The sequence below is a fragment of the Rhinolophus sinicus genome, chromosome 1 (genome assembly GCF_057876585.1).
Source record: "Rhinolophus sinicus isolate RSI-liver-muscle chromosome 1, RSI-T2T, whole genome shotgun sequence".
In the NCBI taxonomy this organism is placed as follows: Eukaryota; Metazoa; Chordata; class Mammalia; order Chiroptera; family Rhinolophidae; genus Rhinolophus; species Rhinolophus sinicus.
Window position 1 is genome coordinate 40,050,198 of NC_142501.1, and position 12,608 is coordinate 40,062,805.

At 36.4% G+C, this 12,608-nt stretch overlaps 1 protein-coding gene across 4 annotated transcripts in view; it reads left to right on the plus strand.

Moving 5' to 3' along the window:
- Positions 1-12,608, plus strand: part of STK38L (serine/threonine kinase 38 like) — a 74,184-nt gene that overhangs the window by 39,705 nt on the left and 21,871 nt on the right. For 3 of the 4 annotated variants that reach the window (XM_019737455.3, XM_019737475.3, XM_019737445.3), the window contains one exon: positions 9,290-9,434. In XM_019737455.3, the coding sequence (XP_019593014.1) occupies positions 9,301-9,434 (134 nt within the window). In that variant the 5' untranslated portion in view covers positions 9,290-9,300. Of the gene's footprint in view, positions 1-4,303; positions 4,394-9,289; positions 9,435-12,608 lie in introns of those variants that run through there. The other variant, XM_074325896.2, reaches the window with a different exon arrangement.

Below are 12,608 nucleotides of genomic sequence, written 5' to 3' on the forward strand. Positions count from 1 at the left end.
CCTAGAAGAAATGGATAAATTCCTATAAACTTACAACCTCCCCAGACTGAATCCTGAAAAAGTAGGAAATCTCAATGGACCAATAACAGGAAAGGAGATTGAATTAGTAATCAAAAATCTGCCAACAAAGAAAAGCCCAGAACCAGGGCTTAATATCCAAAACATACAAGAAACAAGGAACTCATACAACTCAATAGCAGTTTTCCCCAAGATTACTGTCTTTTACTGTCTTTTATCTTGTTTGATACACAATATGTATATTCCAAGTGTTTGTATAATTGATACCTAGCACTATTTTCATTGTGATGATTTCCTTTTAAGACAGTCCTTTCCCTTTCAAAGATCAGATACTTGTTTTTTTGTAATTTTTCTGAAGTTTAATTTTTCTTTTTATTTCCTTCCTCCTTTCCTTTCTTTTCCCTCCCCTCCTTTCCTTTCCTTTTTGTTCTTTAATTTTTATGTTCACCGTTTTAAAGCATTTGAAATTTATTTTGCCCTTTGGAGTGAAATGGATATCTGACTTGCGTTTTTTCCAAATAAATAACCAGTTGTTCCACCACCATTAATTAAATAATTCGTCTCTTCTTTCCATAATCTATGATTAGATTTCCTCATAAAAAGGCCAACTTTTTTTGTTGTTTGTTTTGAGTCACGGTTATTAAGAATTTAATGAATGTTGTTCTCCAGCTCCTCCTCTTTGCTAGTTTTGTGAACAGGATTATTTTCCCATTTCTAAATTATGTGTTTAAAATTACATTTTAAAGGTATTTTAAAAACTTTAAGTGGAACTCTTTATTTAAAAAATATTTTTGTTTTGTTCACTGACTCATATTCTTTATAACAGAAGTAAAAAGTACAGAAGAAAACTCAATGATGTTTGGCTATGGGAAGTAGATGGAAGCATGGCTCAGCTGACAAGACAAAGGGAAGGATAATTCCTTTTGGGTGCATTAGATATCTAATTTTATTCATTTCATTCCTCCAGATCTCCAGTTCAGAACCATAGGTTTAATCTGGTACCCCAGAATTCTCTAGACCATTGTTAGTTATCTCCCCTATCCCCTGCCCCCATGCTCTGTTCTCTACAAGAATTACCTAGGCTACTAAATTTATGTCTATACACTATAAATTTCTAGATACATGAATTCTCTATATAAACATGAATGAAATAAAGATATACCAACTTTTATGTGTATTTATAGTCTTAATTCTTGTTTTCCATGTTCTTTTTGTTGTTTTGTTTCACCTCTGAGTAGTTTCTCCTTTACAAATAGCTTTGAAATCCTCCCCCATTCTCCCCTTTCTGTATCCTCCACTTTTTGCCTTGCAGACTGATTTTTTTCTTTCTCTCTGTTCTTGTGTGTGCTTGTGTGTGCACCAATTAATAGAAATTGATTTAAAGTTCTTTTAGGGATACCTGTACTATCTAACTGTTGGTATTGTTTTCCTGTTGTGTTGCTAAATTTTAAGTATCTGCAGTTGTTTGGCATTTCAGCTAAGGTAATTTTTTCTTGGTTTTTTTTTTTTTTTTAAGTTAACTATAACTTGGTAAAACATCTTTCAGTTAAACATCTTTTGCAGAGAAATTCTAATGCATTACTAAATAGGGATATAGCAATAAATTCAATCACATAAATATTATAAGAACAAATGTCTCCTTTCTGAATATTTTTGAGAAAAATAGGATGTTACCTTACCTGAACATTAAGATCGAATAAACTGTCCAGTTTTTAGATAAAGTTTTTGTTTGGCAAGTTTATCTCCTAGTTTAATTGTTTATATTTGGTTTATAAACATTTCTCCTTCCCTTTGCAAGTTAGAAAACCAAAAAACTGAAGTTCAGAGGGATATTTAGTAATTACTTGGATCCACATACTCAAGTAGGCTGCCATTAACAGCATTACTATAGCCAAAAAAACTTTTGGAAACTCAACCATTGAAATATATTTTTGTCAGCTTGGAAAAAAAGTCTCTTTCTAAAACAATACTGAAAATAACAATGATGATACTAACTTCAGCATCACTGTGCCATCACCACCAGGGTTATGATTCACTAAAAAAAGAAAAAGTATCTATGAATTCGCTTCTTTGGACTAGTGCACAGGGCACACAGCAAATGTAGAGAGTCACATTAATTAAAAACAAAACAAAAGCTCTTGACACTAAATGCAGTAAATAGATTATAAATAAATTGGATGTCTGTTGCCTTACAGGAATTACGGCATCTTGTGAGAGAAGTGATTGGTTCCTCCCTGGAACGTTTCCGTCTACTCTGCTATACCTGCCAGTCACTGCTAACTTCCAGGATGACATTTACAAAGAGTTCTGTTTTTATTTCAAGTTTTTCTGTTTGAGAAACTAATATGTACTTTTTAATACATTTCTCTCCTCTCTCTGTGCAAAGCAATCTAGTTTGTCAAATCAACTAGGCTTTAAGATGAGGAGAGATAGGGAACATGCCCTGGAGACCAAATTCACAAGCTAATTTAGGATAGCCGCCCAAAACGCAGGAGTGAGCAGGAAGATTGGACTGGGAAGGGAAGAAAGTAATCAGTTTTGCACATTTAATAAGAGTTAAGAGATGTTTTAAAATAGTCTCTCACTTAAGTTATTGATTTACCAAACATTTCCATGACATTTCTCTGTGCCAGGCACTGTTCTAAGTCCTTTACAAATATCAACTTTCCTAATTCTTATAAGTCTTATATTAACATAATCAACATGTGCACAAGTTGGCCATTGTTATCTTTATTTTAGTCAACGGGAAATTGAAGCACAGAACATTTAAGTAATTTGCTTGAAGTCACACAACTATTGAGTGTCTGGGCCAAAATTCAGATCCAAGCAATCTGGCCCTTCACCACTGTGCTCTGCCACCATTTGAAGCATCATGCCAACCCTGTAAGGTTGGCATGTATTCTCTCCATTTTAGAGACATGGATCCTGAGTCTGGTTAAAGAACTCAGACAGGATCAGCCTTGAACTTATTTTATTTCCCCACTAAGGTAGCTCTTCCTGTACTGCTTATCGTTACTAATGGATGATAGCACCGTTCCTCCAGTCATCCAAAGCTGATACCCAGAGATAATTATAGATTTCAATCTTCCCAGCTGAATAGCTGAACCCTTCTTTTAGTCTCTTCTGCTGGTCTCTTAAATTAGGGCCTCATTCTTCTATTCTAAGCCAAGGGTTGTAATCTCATGCTCCCAGGAAGCAGGCAGGTAATAAAATGAGTGAAGGTAGGCTGGGCCTGAGGGAGGAGAGTTGGTGGCCTCGGCAGGATGCTAGGAGGCTGCTGCTCTGTTCCAGCGATCTATTTCCAGGCAGGTATGTGGGCTCAGATTTGACATCCAATTTTTAAAGAGGAACCAGAATCTGGACTTTTATGTGAAATCTTCCAATTTCTAAATCACAGAGGAAGCCAAACAAAATATGGCTGCAGGCCACCAGCATGTAATGTCGATTTATTATAGTCCCCCTAACCTGATTTACAGTCCTCAAACCTGCCCCCAGCCTTTTTGCCATCCTCCCTATACTAGTATAATCTATCCAAAATGCCAATCAAATAGGATTTTAGGGGTGGTTAGGAGGATTAAATGCATTGCAGCATGTAACATTCTTAGAACAGGTCTTGGTACTCGGGTGAGCACTGGATAAAAGTTCTTTATTGGATGTTAGTTCTTCACTTAATTAAAAGACTTAACTCACTCCCACTTACGCTCAGGATAATGTTTTAACATGACACTAAAAGTATTTTATCATGACTCCTGTCTTTTCATCTTCCCTTCTGCTACTTCACCAAATGTACTCAAGCCATTCTGTGTACTCAAGTATGTCAACCTGCTACATGCTCTTACACCTCTTCCTCCTCCGCTCTGTCCGTCTGACTTGTGAACTCTCGTCTCCCCTACCCCACTTAAGATTCAGTTCAAGCATTGCCTCCTCTATTAAATCTTTGAGAGTACACTTCCCCTTGGAGAGCTGATCTCTCCCTTCCTTCTGTCCCGTAAAACTGTGAACCTCCCCAAGGTCAGGGACTCTATCAGTTTTCATATTCGCAGTACTTTGTGCAGTGCTGGCACGCAGCGTATATCTGCACTAAATGTTGGTTGGAAATAACACAACTAGTAAAAGTTAGTGCTGGGACTTGAACTCTTAACTTGCCTGTGAATTTCTTACTCTTTGGATTGTAGCTCAGAGAGAAAAGAAGTTGTGACTATTCTGTCATCAGGGACCAGTATCTAACATGAGGACCTGTTACATCATAATGGTTGCAACTAATGATGAACTTAGGAATTTTTTTTAATACTCCAAGGCAATACTCTTTCCTCTATACTACAGTATGTGAGAACTAAGGTCAAACCACCAGTTTAAATAGTGTGTTTTACCTCAGGTAAGGCAGTTGTTTTCCTACTTTAGAAATTTGATGGTAAATGGTTGGAGACACCACATCTATTTATAGATGGCCTGAGTGCCAAATTTGTTATCGCCTTTCCCCAGGCTTGATAAACGAAAGAATGTTGGACTTAACTATTGGTAGTGTCTCCATTAATGAATTAGGGAAGTCTGGAGAAAACACGTGAACAGGAAATTCAAGGGCACCTAGTGTTGTTTTTATCAGTCCAGGAATTCTAGACTTGCAAATTATATCCTGTTCTTTTTCTGGCTAAAGAAAGGCTTCAGTAAAAGACAAAGAACAGTGTTAAATCCATTAGAGGAATAAATTTGCAGTATAATAAGTGCCAGTCATCCATATCTTTCTTTGCAATAATTTGGTCACGTCTGTTCTTAGTTTTGTTTAATTTGAATTTTTTAAAACCTATTTGATTGTGGTTAGAAGGAAATATTTTTTTCTTGTTTTTAAAGCTGATCTCTAAAAGATACTATTTAATCAAGACTAAGGGTAGAATTTATGGCTTTTTCTGCAATTGTATCTCTCCAGAAGGATTTGTTTCTGAAGGTTAACGTAACACTAAGTGATTCTGTAGTTTACAATCCAAAGGAAGTTATTTTATATGAAATATATAATTTAAAATCCATTAAATTTAAGTTTAGTTATTTGCCATCATTTATTTACAGAATGCCTACTGTGTGCTCAGCACTTTGCCAGGTGCTGTAGTACTTTCATTACAAGGATGAAGAGACATAGGTTTTGCTGTGATTTCGTTTTTAAACACGGCATACATAATTGCATGTATATATAACCAGAATGGAAGAACACAGTAATCATGATTCAATTACATAATGTCTGGAAATTGTTTTTCATTACCTGATACCCACTTCTGGATTTTGGAGTTTAACTCATTACTCTTTTTTTGATGGGAGAAACCTGATCTTCTGTGTACCCCTCTTTTTATAAAGGCCCCAGGTTCATAAATTTTTATCTAAAACAACCTTATATTTATTTTTGTATTGGTAACGCAAACAATTCCTAGTTGTTTGGAATTGTTTTGAATTCCCTAACATTTTTTTACGTTTTATAAAAATATCCCCAAAAGTTTTGCTCAGTAATATTTCTGCCCACCTCTAGCCCCCTGGCCCTCGCCCCCATGCCGCCCCCCCCCCCCCATTTTGTTTCATTCTGGGAAAGCCCAATCAGCAGCACAGCTTAATATTGGCCATCTCCAGCCACTTTAAATTGGACAGAAGTGCCCTGGGCAAGATAGTCATTAGTCTTTTATTTATTTATTATTTTAAAGATTCCACCTTATCCTGATGCCATTAAACATTTAAATTGAACAACAGTTTCCTTTCTTCTGATGCCATGCTCACGAAGCAATCTTCTGATCCTTATTATGGCTTTACATCTAGCTCGCCTGCAAGGATGGAATGCTTTTGCCAGAAGCTGCAAAGATCTCTTCCTTGTTACTCAATTTCTTACTGTGTGAATCAGTAAATTGCCATTGTGTCTTGTATATCAGTCTCTTGTGAACTCTCTTAAGATAAAGTAGCTTCCAGAATTTGATTGCCCTAGGACATTGGCAGCTGAAGGCCAGATTTTGCCCTTTGGCAGACTGAGCAGATCAGCCTGTTCTAAGAGGCCCATTGGCAGCCAGTCAGCTGCCTTCCAAGGCCACAACCTGAGTGCATCATACATCTTCCTTTTTGACTTCTAAAGTATTTACTAATGTGTTATTTCTTTGTGTGGTTTCTTCCAAGAGGCATTATAAAATGTTTTCATAACATTTTATAAACTTTTTGAAAGGAAAATACAGACTTTGGACAACTAGAGTTGGGTCTTGATTTTTTTTCCTGCTAGAAACTGTTAAACCAATTTGAAGATGCTTTATCAGCTATAGAACTTCTGGGCCTACAGAAAGCACTCTAAAATCCCTAGTGCAGCTCTTTGTTGGAGCTTCTAAGTCCCCTCCAACCCTAAATGTTTGTTGAAAAACAGTAATAGGCACATTTTTACTGGTGTTTGGAGACAATTACCTATGAGCTCAAATTTTATATACCTAACGGAGGCTCCCTAGACTACTACTGCAACTTGTGTACATTATCGCCTTTTCGAGGGCTTAGGGACCATATTAACTACTAAAGACGCTGGAAAGTCTTGGAATAAGAAAGTTGCTTAATTTTATATAGTCTAGATTGCCTCAAATTATTTGAATTCCTCAACTTCCAGTCCATCCTCCCCAGCTTCCTTCCTCACTCCCCCAAACCCCAAATTCCACTTACCAAACATGATTTGGGATGTCTGCTATATACCATGTGTGTTCCATTTTTCCTTTGACTTTTCTGCAGTTGATCCTGAAACTGAGAACATGAACGCAGTGATTCTGATATTTCCAAAAATGGTTTGATAGCATTGCCCATTGCGTTAGATAGCATTCTGAGAACAGCTTAGTGCTTCAAAATCATTTGGCCATGATAATTCTTGAGTGTCATTGATTTTTATTATTTATTGTGTTTAAAAATAATATTATTATTAAAGCATTTTGCACATTTAAGACATTAAACTAAGTGCCTAAAATAATGTCTTACAATTGTATAAGCCATTGTGGCTTTGCTGTGTATTATCTCAGATGGCCATAGCCTGTGCCTGTGAACTAGGCAGAGCAAATATTACAATGCCTGTCTGGGGAAAAGTGACTTCAGTTCAGTGTTCTGGTGATTTGAATAAGACCATATGCTCAGTTAGCAGCAGGGCCTAGATTAGATCTGTAAATTTCTGACTTTTTCCCCAGTTGTTTCTTAGCCAGCCTGCATAGAGTACTTTACTTTTAGCCAATTCTTTCAACGCTTCCCCCACCTCCCATGTGATAGGTGGACTCATTCATTTATGAATATACCTGAGATATATTGGTACAAATGCTAGAGAACACACATGAAAGAATGGCAAATATTGTGTCTCTGCTGGGAGGGTATGTTAGAGAAGTATCCATGGTAAGACTGTGCCATAAAGAATCAGCAGGTTTCCTGCAAAGCGTTCGGGACGTAACTGGTTTGGGGATAGGTCATGTGAGGGCTTGGAGACGTGAAAGACCAAGTATGTTGGGAGAAGAGTGAGCTGTGAGGAAGGGCAGCAGATGAGGCTGGAACGGCAAGCTGGAGACAGTACTGGGGGTCATAGTCCTGACGCCACAGCTCGCTAGCTACGTGCATGTGGCTTTTCTAAGCTTCAGTTCCTTACCTTACAGGGCTGTTGTGAGGATGAAATGCAGTCATGCATAGGAAGTGCCACGATCTTAAATCCTCAGGAGAAAAGAGGGAGATTCAATGAATAAAATATAAAATTCCTGATAGGTACCAGCGTTCAATGAATATGAGTTGTCTTTGTTTATCTTGCTAAGCTAATTTGATTTGCTGTAGGCAGTGAGGTGATGTGAACGATTTTAAACAAATAATGTGATCAGCTTCTTGTTATAAAAAGATTTAGAGTACTCAGTAGAGGAGCAAGTTTATGATGCTAAAATAATAGATTCAGTTTTAGACATAAACCCAATAAGATGACAGTGGGACTGAAAATTTGCCATAGTTAACTGTGTACTTTCAGTCTATACTTGACTTGCTTGACATTGAAATGCAAGAAAGGTCTTTTGGTTCATTCCATTATGCCTGGGTTCTAGTCCAGCTCAGGTCCACATGCAGGGGTCTGTATCTTTGTGTAATTAAGGAGAGGTGGGTGTTGAGGAGTAGGTGGCAGGTCTGGGGGAATATTTCAGCCAAGGATGCAACATTGGACGCTCACTTTCAGCAATCTGGATCTTCTCTAGGGTGGTCTGTTATGATCCCCATCTAGATAAGCAAAAATCTCTGTAATGTATGGAACCATTCCAGTTTTGGTTTTGGTCCAGGTGTAGACTATGGTAGGCGAATCCCTTAGGGTCAGTGCCCATCAAAGCAACCACCAGAATTCAATCTGTTCCTTTATGAAGGAGTCATTTTGCTACATTCCTTGTCTTGTCTAATTGTCCAGATTATTTTCTTCAAATCAATACTTTGTTTAGCTGGGCCTCTGATTTTTAAAAGTTGGTACTTGAATGACTTTAAAGTAGAAACACACTGTCTAGTCCACAAAACTTTCCTGTTGTCACCTGGTTTGACTCATATATTTGTTTCCTGCCTCGTTCCTATAGGCATTTGAGTATCATTTGAAAATGAAATGGACCTCATAGTCTGGAGAAGCATACCAGACCTTGCAATAGCACTACCTGAAATGACATAGAATTCAGAATGAAATAGGACAGACATAGACTCCGTCTAAAGGGGCTTCCTTCTAAAAGTAGTTTTCCCCTAACACATGCTCATATACCCATAAGAAAGACTTATATTTATGTGCTTATTTGATGCAACACTTTGTTTCATAAAATTTATATGGCAGAAGCTATTTCTTACTATTTAACTAAACAACATTAACTCTTAGGAGATTTACATTTATTGAGGACGTAAGAATTAGCAAAATCTTGTGGACTTTATTTAGTAATCAATAAAAAATATATAATAAATTGAAACTTTCTTGTTTTGAATGCTTTTTGAATACAACCTTTTGTGTATAAATGTATTTATATTGTGTGTGGACTGTCGCTAGTGCTTATTTACTGTTATTCACCCCTGATTTTGCCAGCACAAAATTAATTTCTATTGTTTTGGGAATAGTGCAGCTTTCTCTTTAATTACTAGCATTGTATTATTTATACTGTGAAATATTTGGATGTCTCAACTGTTAGGGTAGACTTTTGTTTAGTAGAAATCAAACCATTTCTAGAGTTTGTTATAAAGGGTAGAAAGTCGTGTTGTTGTTTTTTTTCATTACTGAATGATTTGTGTTTATATGTTATTTCAGTTTCCATTACTATGGCAATGACGGCAGGGACTACACCCACCTTTCCTATGAGCAATCATACCCGGGAAAGAGTGACTGTGGCCAAGCTCACACTGGAGAATTTTTACAGCAACCTAATTTTACAGCATGAAGAGAGAGAAACCAGGTATAGTAAAGGCTAGTCAGAGTTTTCTGTTTGGTTAAATAAGCTGTCGTGCTATAGGTGGACTGTCAACATGTCCGTTAAGAGTAGAAATATTATAGATTCCTGTGTGTTGTTTTTAAGTTTCCTATACTGACAGGACCTCGTTACTTTTTTTATTTTTGCAGAATAGTTTCTTGTCCTGTGTGCCCAAATGTCATTTGATGTTTTAAACAAAATGTCTTCAACCTTGAAATTATGATGTATCTTTATACTTTCTTTTAGAGGGATGCAGTATGAATAACTGACTTTAATCCAAATACCTTTATAGTATTGTATGTATATAAATGGGAATGGAAGAATGAAAAATGAAAGACATTGTTTTGCCTTTAGAAAACTTATTGTAAGGGAGATAATGCACATAAATATTACATGAAAGAGTGAAAAGTATCACTAAGAGAAAGGTGAAGAAGAGAGAGATTGCTTTTGCCTAAGGCTACTGGGAGGGCTTCACAAATGGTGTTGGCCTTTAAACAGGGCTCTACAGGAAGAGTCCTATTTATACATAGGACATAAAAGGGAGAAGAAAGGTAGCAGAGCAGGAGGAAGAATATTAGTGATAGAAGTCACTGTCAGTGCTAGGTCAGGCAACGTTCAATTTAGCTCAAGTTGGATTTCCACATTTCCTGGGAGCCTTGGATGCTTTAACAGTAACAATTCTCATGGTAATAGAGAACCTCCATGAGTTTTGAACACAAGATCAAGTGATCGCAGGTGTTTCTCTAGAAGAGTGTTGTAATGTAGAGAATGGACTGTGGGAGGAGGGATTAGAAACGGGAAAGGCTAGTGAGGTCGTCCAAGCAAATAGAAAGGAGGCTTGAATTTAGATTGTGACAGTAACAACAGAGAAAAAGTGATGGGTGAGAAAGATTGGAAAAACATGGAAAGTAACCAAATAAGAAATGTAAGAGAAACAAGTCAATACTGGCTCTGAAATGTCATGCCTGGGCAAACAGAGAGAGGTATAACTTTAGAGAAAATAGGACTTGAGAAAAAGACTCAAGTTTTGAACTTAATTTTGTACAGGTCTAACTATAGATTAGACACAGCTGAGGAGAGAATTAGAACTAGAAAATAATTATTCAAAAGTCCACCTAGAGAGACAGATTAAGAAAATATGAAAGCGAGTTAAGAAACAGAGCAAAGCTATCATATCTTTAATAAGAGTTCCTAAAAGGGAGGAAAGAGAATGGAGCAGAGACAAGTTAAACTAAGAGTTAGTCATCAGTAGAAATTCCAAAAGATTCAATTTAGGCAGAAGGAAAGTGATCACAAACAGAAGATCTAAATGTAAATACATGGATAAATCTCAACAAAAATCTACTGTATAAAAACAACAATAATAATGATAATGCCGTCAGCATATAAAAAAAATAGAATTAAAATATTTTCTAATACTAGACTATCAGTCAGGAGGGAAGTAAGTGGAATTAAAGTGTTCTTAGATATCTTTGTATCTCTAAGGATAGAGATATAACAGAGATTGATTAATTTCAGACTTTGACAAATTAAGTGTACATATTATAATTTCTAAGGTAGCTACTAAAAGAACAAAAGTAAAGTTTGTAACTTCCAAACTAGTAAAAAAAAAAAAAAATGAAATAAGGGGGTAAAAAATCAGTTCAAAAGAAGGCAAGAGAAAAAGAAAAACTGAAGTACCAAATTACCAATAGACACAAATAGAAAACACAAAATAAGTTAGAAATAAATACAAATATGTAAGGAGTTACACTAATTGTAAACGTAATGAACGTCTCTGGAAGTGATCAAATCATCAAGGAGAGTGAACAAAGTAGAAGAGAACCAAGGAAAGAAAGACCTGTATTCAGGAGGCAGGAATTTAAATTATTAATCCGAATTTTAAAGGTTCATTGCCTTTTCTTGCTGAAACCTGAAAGTAATTCAGTTTTGTCCTCCAAACAAAGGAAAGGAAGAGTAGAAGTATCTGCTGTTATTTAAAAAAACAGTCTCAACTTGGTGGTGCCATTGGAGTCATATCAGATAGCTCCTGCTTTCTAAAAGTTTATACTTTAAGGAAACATGATGAATTCTTAAGGCTTAACTAATTGGATAAATACATAAGGCAAATAAACTACTAATGAGAACAAAATTTCAGAGCATTTTAGGAAGAAAACTATTTTTTTAAAAGGCACAAGAGTAGTCAGAGTTGTTCCCATCAAGTTATGGTGGAAACAGATGAAAGTTACTGCCTCTTTCCCCAGAATGAGGGAATGTTAGTCTTGGCCAGGAAAGGAAAGGGGGCAATAGAGATTTGACAGAAGAATAGAGTCGCTTGTATGTTGATAGCCCTCCTAGATTCATGGTCCTCTTACTCATTGGATTCTTTCTGCAGAGGCGAAAATTGAGAATCATTTAACAGACAGCTCTGCAGTGAGTGGTGCATGATGGCAGGCACAGAATCCGATGTTAGGCGCTCATTCCATTCTAAGGTTGGGCTTAGGGGAATAATATGTAAACGAAAGATAAAAATCAGTGTGTAAGCACCAAAGTACCTATTATAAATGCTGAGGAAGTGGGTGAAGAATGCGTTATTAGTCTCATCTCCATTGGGGTGCTGATGTATGAGCATGCTTTAGATATTTTTGTTGGGAAGTTTCCTTGAGAAAGAAAAAGAAGTGGTCTTAATAATGGGTTAGTACAGAGCTGACCTTTAGATATATTGTCATAAATAACAAATACCAAACAATGTGTATTATGGTTTCAATCCCCAACCCTTATACTCATGTGGATAAATCCTGGAAAGTTAGTCTAACATACTCCAACCCTAATTCAGAAGAGCTCTCTCAGGTTTATCTGTAGGAAAAACCAGTACAACAGAAGTAAAATACTTTATACTCACTTGGAAATGAGTTGCAAAATTCGTACCACAAGCATTTCTCTAGTTACTTCATGCATCCTGTCGTTCCTTCATCCTCCCTGCTCCCACAATGCTTGGCTTAACTGACTATAAGGGTACCATTTAAAAATAATGAACAACTGAACTTGGCTATACCTAGAAAAGCAAATGTTCTGGTTATTAATTAGTTACTTTTTATATACACATACGACTTTCCAATTTACAAAGACTTGTAATAGAATAAAATACACTCAACTGCATTGAATATCTTTCCTTGATTG